An 11,826-nucleotide genomic window follows, 5' to 3' on the forward strand; every position below is an offset into this window, starting at 1 on the left:
CGGATACAACTGAAGTGACTTAGCAGTAGCAGCAGAAGCTCCTTGTAAGAAAAGCCATGACCAACCTAGACAGCATAGTAAAAAGCAGAGACATTACTTGGCCGACAAAGGTCCATCTACTCAAAGCTATGGTTTTTCCAGTAGTCAGGTATGGATGTAAGAGTTGAACTATAAAGAAAGCTGAGCCCGGAAGAAATGGTGCTTTTGAGCTGTGGTGTTGGAGAAGACTCTTGAGAGTCCCTTGGACTGCAAAGAGATCAAACCAGTCAATCCTAAAGGAAATCAGTGCTGAATATTCATTGGAAGCTGAAGCAGAAACTCCAATACTTTGGCCACCTGATGGAAAGAACTGACTCACTGGAAAAGACCCTAATGCTGGGAAAGATTGAAGGCAGGAGGAGAAGGGGACGACAGAGGATGAGATGGTTGGATGGCATCACTGACTCGATGGACGTGAGTTTGAGCAAGCTCCGGGAATTGGTGATGGACAGGGAAGCTTTGCATGCTGCAGTCCATGGGGTTGCAGAGTCAGACACGACTGAGTGACTGAACTGAACTGATCCCTTAATTTCATGGGCAGAGACTTCAAAACTTTAGGTCCAGAACAGACATCTGCAAACTCTGTACGTTAGGGAGAGTGGAACAGGCATAACTGCCTCTTGTGTTCTTCATTTCTGAGGGGCCAGTATGCATGCAGCAGCCTGGACCAGCAGCCTGAAGCAGATGAGGGATCAATCTCCTTCCCAGGACTGTGGGATCACTCTCCCAGGGTATAAAAAAAAAAAAAAAGCTGGAAAAGCCCCCAACTATTCACTTAACTAGGTCCTAGCCCTTGAAAGATCATGCAACTACTTTCTATTGAGTAGCTTTTTCCTTTAAACACGGGATCTCTAAAAGATTATTTATTAATCTCTTCAAAAGAGGATTTTATCAATTCAAATAAGGAAAACAATATTTTTTGAATGTGAAAGCAATACCTGTTGGCTGTAGAAAATTGGGACAAACACAAGAAGGTAAAAAACACAAATAATACCATCAGCCAAATGTTAGTATTATGGGTTAGCTCCCTTTACCCCTCTGACCTTATTTTTAAACAGAAAAACAGAATTATTATGTGTGTGTTTGTGTGTGTGTGTCTGTGTGTGTGTGTACTCATGAGTTTGTTGTTCGCTGCTTTTCTCACGTACTATTACCATAAATATTTTTTCACAGTAGCATTCTCCTATCACATTATCTTTTTAATTAATGATTTATTTTTGGCTGTGCTATAGATCTTTGTGGCTTTCTCTAGTTTCGACAAACAGGTGCTACTCTTCATTGCGAGGCACAGCCTTCTCGTTACAGCGGCTTCTCGTGTTGTGGAGCACAGGCTGTAGGGCATGCGGGCTTCAGTACTTGCAGCATGCAGGCTCGGGAGTTGTGGTGCATGGGCGTAGTTGCCCCACGGCATGTGGAACCTTCCTGGACCAGGGACTGTATCTGTGTCTCCTGCATTGGCAGGTGGAGTCTTATCTGTTGTACTACCAGGGACGTCCTACATCATCTTTTAATAACAGGATGCATTGTAATGTCACGTCCCATTGGGTTTGGGGTGTTGTTTTGTATGACACTCATCTTTTACACACGTCTTCAGTTGTTCCCCAGGTAGGGTTCCTTTCCATGTCTGTGCCCTGGACCCTCTGGCTGTCTGGCGAACCTTGGACCTCTTCTCAGAACAATGTTTTTTAATGTGTAAAGTATAATACATGAGAAATATAATTAGCAAACTAATTATATTGAAATACTATCAAGAAACTAAAAAGAAAAAATTTGTGATAAGTGTTTGCTTATACATACATTGAAGAACAATGTTAGAGAGTAGATACAGTATCTTCAATAACAACTATAATTACAAGTACTGATCAACATTATTTCAAGCTGTTTGCAACAAATGTCATATGATATGAAAAGATCTGGGATTTATTTTGGGCCAAGGTGACAGGTACAGCGTGGTTTGTTGCCTACATTCATCAACAAAGGAAATATTATATTTCACTTGGACGTTAGTGAAAACAAAAGTGTAACTTTTTTCTCATCTCAGTTCTTTGTTTCCCATCAGAGTCAAAGACATGACTACTGATTTCTACCCATGGAAACTTGGGGATCCAGAGAGCCCAGGTGAAAATTCCCACCTTGGGGGAAAACTCCCAAGAGTGGCTCAGTTCATCTTTTGCCCCAGCAGTTTTTTTTAAGTCTTTATTGAAGTTGTTGCAATATTGTTTCTATGTTTTTATGTTTTGGTTTTCTGGCCATGAGGCATACAGGATCCTAGCTCCCCAGGCAGGGACTGAACCCACACTCCCTGCGCTGGAAGGCAAAGTCTTAACTGGGGAAGTTCCTGGCCTGGCAGGCGGTTTTGAAACTTTTGATATTAATAACAATGGCCTTATGACCCCAGGAACTACTACTTTTGATTTCTTCTTTATGCCAATGGCTTCAGAGTAAAGTCAGTGAGAGTGCCTGTCAGTGATAGAAATTCAGCCAGTGTTAAGGGTTGAATTGTGTCTCCCCCAGACCCCCGACTCCCACCCTCCCCCAAAAGGATAATTGAGGCCCTAATCGCAGTACCTCAGAATGTGACTTGTTTGGAAATATGATGGTTGCAGGTGTAATTGTAATTAAGAAGAGGGCATACTGGAGAAGGGTGAGCCCTCAGGCAGTATGACTGGTGTCCTCACTAGAACACGGCCATGTGAAGACACAGGGACACAGGGAAGTCACACAATGACAGAGACTGGAATTATGCACCAAAGATCACCAAGGATTAACAGCAAACCCCAGGAGGTGGGCTCCCCAGGTAGCTCAGAGGTAAAGAATCTGCCTACCAATGCAGGAGACACAAGAGGCTTGGGTTTGATCCCTGGGTCAGGAAGATCCCCTGGAGAAGGAAATGGCAACCCACTCCAGTATTCTTGCCTGACGAATCCCATGGATGGAGGAGCCTGGCGGGCTGTAGTCCTTAGGATTGCAAAGAGTTGGATATTACTAAGCACACTCATGCGCGTGTGCACATGTGTGCACGCACACACACACACACCAGGAGGTGAGGAAGAGCAAGGAGTGATTCTCTCCCAAGGTTTCAGAGGGTGCATGACCCTGCTAATACCTTAAAAGAGGACTTCTAGCTTCCAGAACTATGAGACAATAAATTTCTGCTGTCTTATCCCACCCGGTTTGTGGTACCCGTGCAGCAGCCTTAGGAAACCAGTACAATGGCTTTCCTGGCCTGGGGTTCTGAAACAATGGGGTTGGGGTGGGCATGGTTCTGTGCCCATGTTGGGGACTGCCACACCATGACCCAAGGTGACTGATGGGGGCCGACTCATTAGAGGGCTGGGCTAGAGCTTCAGCCACAATGTTACCAAGCACACAATGTTACCCTGGGGTCAGGAAGAGATGGTCCCACCCATCAGGGTCAACGGAACCTGCAGAAAATCTACAGAAAGCTTCAGAAGGTTGAGCAGTATTTCCTCTTTATTCTCACATGATGATAAAAGGCCTTTATCAAGAATGACATATTATTGCCCAACGGTCAGGATGCAGGTGGCAGTGAAAAGGATTCTTAGGAAATTTCCCCTATGTCTGTCGGGTGTGTGAAGCACTCTCGTGTGAGGACGGGAAGCTTCTGATCCCCCGGTAATATTCGCCTCTCCTTAGGAAGCTCTCCACTCCTACCCTTCCATGTCCTTTCCTCCAGACAGTGGCTCTAGATAAATCTTCCCACTGCACCAAACACTTGGCCTCTGAGGACAGCCACACGTCATCAGGGGCCTGGGGTCCTCCATCAAGGCTCGGCTGAGGGTAGGACACCGCGCACCTGAAAGAGAAACCAGCTCCACGCATCGAAGGCAGGTGGTCCAGCGAAGCAGAGGGGCTACTGCAAACATCCTGCCCGCTTTAAAAACAGCAGGCCAGGAAAGAAAGTCCCTTCTTACCTGGAATAGAGAAATCCGGATATTTTGGCAGCAGCCCTTCATGCAACAAAACTTTTGGAGGAGGAGTAGGAGGAGGTGGTGTGGACTTAACTCCATATATTCTAAAGTAAGAACAAAAGTCATAGTTATTCCTTTTACTGATAAAAATAAGTATAATCTATGCAGGTCCCATATGAGCACAGTATATTCATTTCTGATCCTGACAATTTACCTTCAAGGATCATCATCTCCATCTTACAGAACAGAAAACTGAGGCCACAAGAGCCCCACTCCCAGCAGTGTCCTACCATCCTTTCTTCAGCAACCTTGAGCCTCAGGTCGCTGCCAGGACGGGGGTGGGGGGCCCTGTTGGTTTTTACTCCCAGCCTCTCGCTGCAAACCAGCAAAGGCCAGAAGCAGGGTTCCTGGAGCTTGTTGGGTGCAAGTGGGGAGCTGGGGGGCAGGATGTGGCTTCCTACTTGGAAGGTCCTGCAATTATAAACATGGCCGCCTTGCAAAAACAAATCAGACACACAAAAAAATCAGTCGTAGCTTTGGGCTGGGGGCATCTAGAAACCCTGATCGGCTCTTCCCCTGGTTCTGGCTTTCTGCAGTTACCACCCTAGCCAGACTTACTTCTCATATGGTTTCAGGTGTGCTTGTTTGGCCCGCTCCATGAGGTCCAGGAAGTCCCTGTAGCAGTTTCTGGCCATGACGGTGTACCGCGTGGAGCAGCCTAATTCAGTGACCCTGGCTCTCGGCAGGTAGCCTGCCCAGCCGGGGATAGGGGGCTCATGGAGAGGTTTCTTTATATTCTTGCATTCTGTGAAAAAGATGTCATGCTTCCTTGAGGGCTTTGAGAAGCCATCCAGTGGGCGGCACTCCCAAGCCAATCAGCATCCCAACAATCAGCCCTGGGGAGAGCCCTAGGCCCTGAGATGTGATGAGGACAGCTACCACTGGTTGGTTTATTCTGTGTGTCTGCGTTTGGTGGGGATTTACATAGGCTCTCTCTCTCATCTCATTGTCTTATAAACTCTAAGAAGTCGGTGCTATTATCACCAACACTTTCATGGAGCAGGACATTGAGACCTCAGAGAGGTGAAGAGAATCTTGGCCGAGTCACAGAGCAAGGGAGTGACAGGGCCAGGATTTAGACCCGCGTTTCTCTGATTCCCATTATTGCTCTTAAACGGATCCCACTCTTTTCTCAGACTAACAACAACAACACAAAAGCTTCAGGCATTTGATGCTCCTTGATGATTTAACTAAGGGAATCAAGAGAAGCATGTAGGTCAGGAAAAAGCACATCACACCTAGCTCTGGCCGCCTGGTGGGCTGACCTTCTGCAATTTTACATTTGTGAGATGAAAGATAACTGCCTGCCCTCTGTCTCCTCCAGTTGCTGTAAGAATTGAATTAGACCAGAGAGTCCCAGAACCTCAGAGTTGGAAGGCACCCTAGGGAGTGTCTAGTCCATCCTTCCCTGCCTTAGATGAAGGAACTGTAGCCCAGAGATGGGAAGTCACCTGCCCTACGTCACACAGCAAAGAGTCACAGAGCTGGGCTAAAGCCCAAACTCTTAGGCTGGTGCTTCTTATAAATGGCTGGGAAATTTCCAAAGCATGACAAACATGTGAGTTACCATGTATTGAAAAGTCCCCAGTTACAGTAATAATAATAAAGGTAATCAGTCCTTTACTTTTCCTGTTGGGTGTTAGACCTTAAAAACCAGCTAGGATAAATCACTGTTTTGATGATTAACATTATACAGTCATATCATCAGCTGTTTTTTTTCCACTATTATTATGGTTGTTATTCAGTGCAAAACCCCTTCCTGCCCAGCTAGCACCTGGAGGAGCTGGGTTCAAACCCCAAGTCTGACCTCAGACAAGGGACACTATGCTCAAGTGGGAATAATAGTATCGACTTCATATGGCTGTCATGGGTGGTTAATGAAATAACGATGCTGGGCACAGAGAAAGCAACTAAAAAGCCATAACTACTGAGACCACAGGGGCTTCCCAGGTGGCGCTAGTGGTAGAGAACCCGCCTGCCAATACAGGAGACATGAGAGATGTGGATTCAATCCCTGGATCAGGAAGATCCCCTGGAGGAGGGCGTGGTGATGCGCTCCAGTATTTTTTGCCTGGAGAATCCCATGGACAGAGGAGCCTGGTGGGCTACAGTCCCTAGGGTCAGAGTCGGACACGACTGAAGCGACTTAGCACACATGCACACTGAGACCACAGCTGCTCTCTGAACCTCCGTGATGACCACCCAGGGAGCTGAGTACCAGAACCCTCTTCTCCAGCTGTCTCCCTCTCCCCCTGGATATGTTTCTTTCTCCTTTTAAGCAACTGAGCCTCTCCACTTTGCATAGACGCCTGGGGATCTGGAACGGTACTCTTGGTGGCTGCTCAGTGAGCCAGTCAGGCCCTGCAATGGGGCCCAGGGTGAAGGGGGAGCCAGTGTCCAGAAGCCAGTACCCAGACTTAAGGGATGGTACTGCCGGTAATACTGGTGCAGTGTCCGCAGGACCGTCCCTTCCGAGCGGACAGGTTTCAGTTTTGGGGCAGTGGCCACAGAGCAGTGGAATTCCTCCAGCTGGTCTTTACACCGCCGTGTGTTCTCCTGGAAGATTTTCAGACAGTTGGCCATGTTGTCCTCGCTGGAGGTGCCCTGGCAGCTCAGGTAGGGCACGAAGCCTGCAAGAGTCGAGGAGGGAATCACAACCTTCAGCAAGAGATTCAGATCCTGCCCAAACCCCCAGAATCTCTGCCCAGCCCTGGCCATTTCTTCCTTGGCCGACAACGATGCATTTCCTCAAAGGCCATGAATACAAGCCATGCTATTATTTCCACTGTGGCTGGGTCCTCCCAAGGCCACAAAAAATGACCTTGGAGTGGGGAGGGAAAGCCCGTTTCCACAAAGGCGATGACAGTAATGTTCTTTGATAGCAAAGCCCCCGATGTCAGCCCGAATGGCAAATGGGGAAAGCATTTAATGGGCCAAAATGATAGTCTGAGGAGTAATTGAAATTATTCATCTTTTTAAAGAGAAAGCTTATTTTCCTTGACACTTTCCAAATGCAATTTGGGATCTTTCTTGCCGGACCATCAGAAAATTGCGGGCTTATTAAAAGCTGAGACCTATTACACAAAAAGGTAAATTCATTATCTGTGAGACCCACCCTGAGCACAATTTTTCAGCATTTCCCACAAAATAACATATAATCATTACAATTAGTATGGGTAAAACACAACTATTTATTTAAACTGGATGCTGAATCCTAAGTACTATAATGTTGTCATAATAAGGCCATTTTTAAAAAGAACAAAGAATGAAAAAAAAACTGGTTAAGGCTTAGCTTTAAATTGCAAATAAATAAATAAATATATAAGTCTCATTATTGAAGCTCAACATTTTTGCTTTTATCCCCAGGTAAGAAAAGCTGGCCTCAGAGTTGAAGGCAGTAACCCTCACCCTCTGCACTGGCAAGAAATCTCCTCTGGAGGACTCGAATTATTAGACTGTTCTTGACAGTGCTGGAAGCCTTCCATCCACTACCCAGGCTCCCAGTTGGACTTGGGAGATTAAAAGACATGTTGGACAATTAAAAGACAATTAAAAGATACACTAACAACATGGAGGAGACCCTAGACACCCAGGGACCTCATCACAGTGGTTCTTCTTCATCAGGGTCTACTCTGATCTGCATAGATTTTACCTGATTGTGTATATGTATGCACACACACACACACACACACAGAAATACAAACAACCTTTATTATTATTTTTTTTTACAAACAACCTTTATTGAGTCTTGCTAAAGGCCAAGATATTTCAAATGTATGTCAGCTCCTTTAGTGAAATTGAGAATGTGAAAGATTGTTTCACATAATATTTTGGCCACTTGATGCAAAGATCTAACTCATTTGAAAAGACCCTGATGCTGGGAAAGATTGAAGGCAGGAGGAGTAGGGGATGACAGAGGATGAGATGGTTAGGTGGCATCATCGACTCAATGGACGTGAGTTTGGGTAAACTCCGGGAGTTGGTGATGGACAGGGAGGCTTGGCGTGCTGTGGTTCATGGGGTCTCAAAGAATCGGACACGACTGAGCGACTGAACTGAACTGAACTTTTTATAAGGAAAGCTATGACAAACGTAGACAGCATATTAAAAAGCAGAGACATCACTTTGCCGACAAAGGTCTGTATAGTCAAAGCTATGGTTTTCCCAGTAGTCACATATGGATGTGAGAGCTGGATTGTAAAGAAGACTGAGTGCCGAAGAATTGATGCTTTTGAGCTAAGGTGCTGGAGAAAACTATTGAGAGTCCCTTGGACTGCAAGGAGATCAAACCAGTCAATCTTAAAGGAAATCAACCCTGAATTTTGAAGGACTGATGCTGAAACTCCAATAATTTGACCACCTGATTCGAAGAGCCAACTCATTAGAAAAGATCCTGATGCTGGGAAAGAATGAAGGCAAAAGGATAAGGGGGTGACACAGGATGAGATAGTTGGATGGCATCTCCCACTCAATGGACATGAATTTGAGCCAGCTCCGGGAGATGGTGAAGGACAGGGAAGCCTAGCGTGCTGCAGTCCATGGGGTCGCAAAGAGTTGGACACCACTTAGTGGCTGAACAACAACAAAGCTCCTTCAATCTTCACAATAGTCTTATGAGGAACCTATCCCTACCCCATATAGTGGGCTGAATCAATAGATCTACCCAAGTCCTAACCCCTGAAACCTGAAGGTGAACCTATCAGGAAATAGAGTCTTTGCAGGTGTAATTAAGGTTTCAGAAATGAGATCATCTTAGATTGAGGATGGACTCCCAAATCCAATGGCTAGCTTCCTTCTAAAAGAAAGGAGAGGGTGATCTGAGAAACAAAGACACAGAGACACTGAGCCGATGGCCACGAGAAAAGTCACGAGAAGATGGGGGCAGAGACTGGAGTGATGCTGCCATAAGACAAGGAACACCAGGGCCCATCAAAGAGTGTGGTCCTGCCCATACCTCATTTCAGACTCCTGGCCTCCAGAACTGTAAAAGAATAAATATCTGCTGTTTTATACAACAGCCCTAGAAAACTAAAACAACCATTTTATAGAAATTTCTCCTTACCATACAGAGGTAAGTAACCTACTTACAATCACATAGATAATGGCCAGGAAGAGATTGGAATCCCAGTTTATTAAAATCCAAAGCTTATTCTCTTAACCAACCAGTAGGACCAAGGTGAGCATGGGCAGCCTTGGAATACTCTCCATGAATCTCACCTCCTGAGAATACCTGTATGTGAGAGCAGAGGGCTTCTGGGGAGCACTAGGCTCGACACCCACCGTGATGTGATTTAGTAAATTTTCAGTAGCCCAGAAGGCTGAGAAGGAGAAGCCTTCGGATAGAGTGACTAGTTCTGCTGACTTGCCAAGGGCTGAGGGGTTTCCTGGGATGCAGGACTTTCAGGGCTAAAACTGTGACCGTTCCCAACAAACCAGAGTAATTGGCCACCTCCCTCTAGGGGACACAGGAAGAAATGGGACCATAAGGACAGCCCTAGTGTTTGAGAATAGCACAACTGGAAAGAAGAGCAGAGCCTCAGTTTACTCATCTGTGTCTACCCGGGTCCAATGCATGTAAGAGACATGAGATAAGTGCTTCCTGGATACCAGACCATGTCCTGGGAGATTTGAAAGTGAAAGTGAAAGTTGCTCAGTCATGTCCGACTCTTCGCGACCCCATGGAACAGTCCATGGAATTCTCCCTAGATTATATTTCTCCACTTATCAGAACACAGTGATCTGCCATCTTCAACAATGGAGCACTTTCAACAGGTCTCTTAAACGCTAAAGTGCCTTACTGGCCCATTAAACTGGTCAGACATGGATAACGGGGCAAGGAAGAGACAGAAATGGTCCCCCTGCTGGGCCCGTCACCACTTACCACTGTAGCCTGGTGTGATCGGCATCTGTCTCATGAAGGTCTTGGAAGACTCCATGATTTTGCTCTGTTAATGAAGGGAAGAGGGAATGAAATCATCTCATCGGAAGTCCCTTCCTAGAGAACTCACTGCACATGTGCCAGAGCCCTTGGGAGTAAAACTAACCTTGCCAGGGAATTGGGACAGAGAGAAAGCACTGGCATTAGCCAAGGATGCCACTAAACATTCAATGCACAGGATATAATGAAGAATTAGAGTAAGCTGTGGCTGGAGTAAGCTGTGGCTGATCGCTCTTGCCATCAGAAGTCTCTAAAGTTGGCATGGAGTCCAAGCGGTGGTTGCGGAGGGCAGCAGGTGGGGTACCACACAGCATCAGTTTACATGGATGCTGTCTCCAGGGCCAGACCCCTTCCTCCTTCCAGGATGGCCTGTGCTTGCCTTAATACAGGCCAGGTCCTGCATCTGGCATCTACCCTGACCAGCCAGTTAATCTCAGAAATGATGCCTTCGTGGCCAGGACAAATGGCCTCAGGGGTAGAGGAGAGGGTCTCCATCAGGGTATACTCAGCAGTGATGGGAATTTTAATAGTTCAGACATTCACTTGCCACCACACAGCTGAAGACAGGACTGCATTCCTGCCATTTCCTTCTCCAGGGTATCTTTCCCAACCAGGGATCGAACTCTGGTCTCCAGCACTGCAGGCAGATTCTGTACCATTTGAGCCACTAAGGGAAGCCTTGTTAAATCCTCACCGCTGCCCTAAGGGTTAATTTCTATTTCAGTCCCGGTTTTACAGATGATAAAAGCACAAAGAGGTTAAGAAACTTGTTTGAAGATTTCTGAGTCCAAGGAGGTCAGACGGTCTAAACTCTGGGCGCAGGATTGGTGGTGGTGGTGGTGGTTTAGTTGCTTGCGGACTATAGCCTGCCAGGCTCCTCTGTCCACGGGATTTCCTAGGCAAGAATACTGGAGTGGGTTGCCATTTCCTTCTCCAGGGGATCTTCCCGACCCAGGGATCCAACCCACGTTTCCAGCGTGGTAGGCAGATTCTTCACCGCTGAGCCACCTGAGAAGCCCGGTGGGGACAGGAGTGCGTGCGCGTGGTTGGGGATACGGCGGCGATCTGCGCGGGTGGGTGATGGGCTGCTCACCACTACTGGAGGCCTGCCTGGAGGAGGCAGAAGGGAAGAGGCTAGGGAGGAGCTACGCTGGGGGTGGGGCCGGAAAACCAATCAGAAAGCGCGGACACCCCGCTTCCCCACCCTTGCCCCACTCCAGGGTCCTCACCTGGGCTGGCCTGGATCACAGCCCCACGGGGCCTCCTACCCACTCCTGGCCTCCACCGGAGCACCCGGCCTCCCGGCCTTTGTTCGCTCACCCCAATCGCGGGACTAAGGGAGGAGAAAGGGGGCGGAGTCGCACCCCCAGCCTGCCCCTCCCCCTTCCTCAGCTTTCTACCTCTCGACTGGAAGCCCCCCCTGGAATCAGAGGAGACTCGCTCAGCGTCCGCTCTTGGGGTAAAATCCAGGGATTTTCCCAGCAAGGATTTTGCCTCCGAAGCTGTTCTCTGTTCAGGGTACATGGTCTCCCGCAGGTGAAGCCGCTCTGGGTGTGGAAATTGGGCCGGGGAGTGCAGTAAGGAATCCGTCTTAAAGCCAGCTTTTCTTATGTGGACACTGGGGAGCCTGGGCTTGGGGGAGAGGATTGGTGGGAACAGGCCTTGGCAGGGGTGGGGGGAGCAGCCTGGGAGGGAAGCCAAGGCTCTGTCCAGGCGGCTTCCCTTGGGCTTCTTACACCCCTGCACCCGCAGCCTGGTGTCCCTTACTAGGAGAATCTCCAGGCGGACCAGGACAGGTAAGCGTGAGAAGGGGACCAAACACCCAATGAAGGATGCTGGGCAGGCAGTACCATACTC

General features: G+C 47.7%; 1 protein-coding gene across 2 annotated transcripts; it reads right to left on the bottom strand.

Annotated features, from left to right (window-relative positions):
• Positions 1-3,491: 3,491 nt before the first annotated feature.
• Positions 3,492-11,222, bottom strand: C26H10orf82 (chromosome 26 C10orf82 homolog). 2 transcript variants are annotated; one of them, NM_001101253.2, is made up of 6 exons: positions 11,199-11,222; positions 9,913-9,976; positions 6,443-6,661; positions 4,590-4,776; positions 3,975-4,075; positions 3,492-3,856 (listed from the first exon to the last, which is right to left on the bottom strand). In NM_001101253.2, exons 2-6 carry the CDS (start codon positions 9,965-9,967, stop codon positions 3,711-3,713), a joined length of 708 nt encoding a protein of 235 aa, NP_001094723.1. In that variant the 5' UTR covers positions 9,968-9,976; positions 11,199-11,222; the 3' UTR covers positions 3,492-3,710. The 2 variants fall into 2 exon arrangements, with proteins under 2 accessions (NP_001094723.1, XP_005225810.1); XM_005225753.5 differs by lacking the exon at positions 11,199-11,222 and adding an exon at positions 10,076-10,969.
• Between the last annotated feature and the right edge of the window lie 604 nt (positions 11,223-11,826).

Source organism: Bos taurus, chromosome 26, assembly GCF_002263795.3.
Source record: "Bos taurus isolate L1 Dominette 01449 registration number 42190680 breed Hereford chromosome 26, ARS-UCD2.0, whole genome shotgun sequence".
In the NCBI taxonomy this organism is placed as follows: Eukaryota; Metazoa; Chordata; class Mammalia; order Artiodactyla; family Bovidae; genus Bos; species Bos taurus.

Coding starts and splice junctions, on each gene's coding strand:
- C26H10orf82 (XM_005225753.5), bottom strand. CDS start 10,210: ATGGCAAGAGCGATCAGCCACAGCTTACTCCAGCCACAGCTTACTCTA. Junction 9,977..10,075: donor TGTCCCAATTCCCTGGCAAG/GTTAGTTTTACT, acceptor CTTCATTAACAG/AGCAAAATCATGGAGTCTTC. Junction 6,662..9,912: donor GATCACACCAGGCTACAGTG/GTAAGTGGTGAC, acceptor CGACTCTTGCAG/GCTTCGTGCCCTACCTGAGC.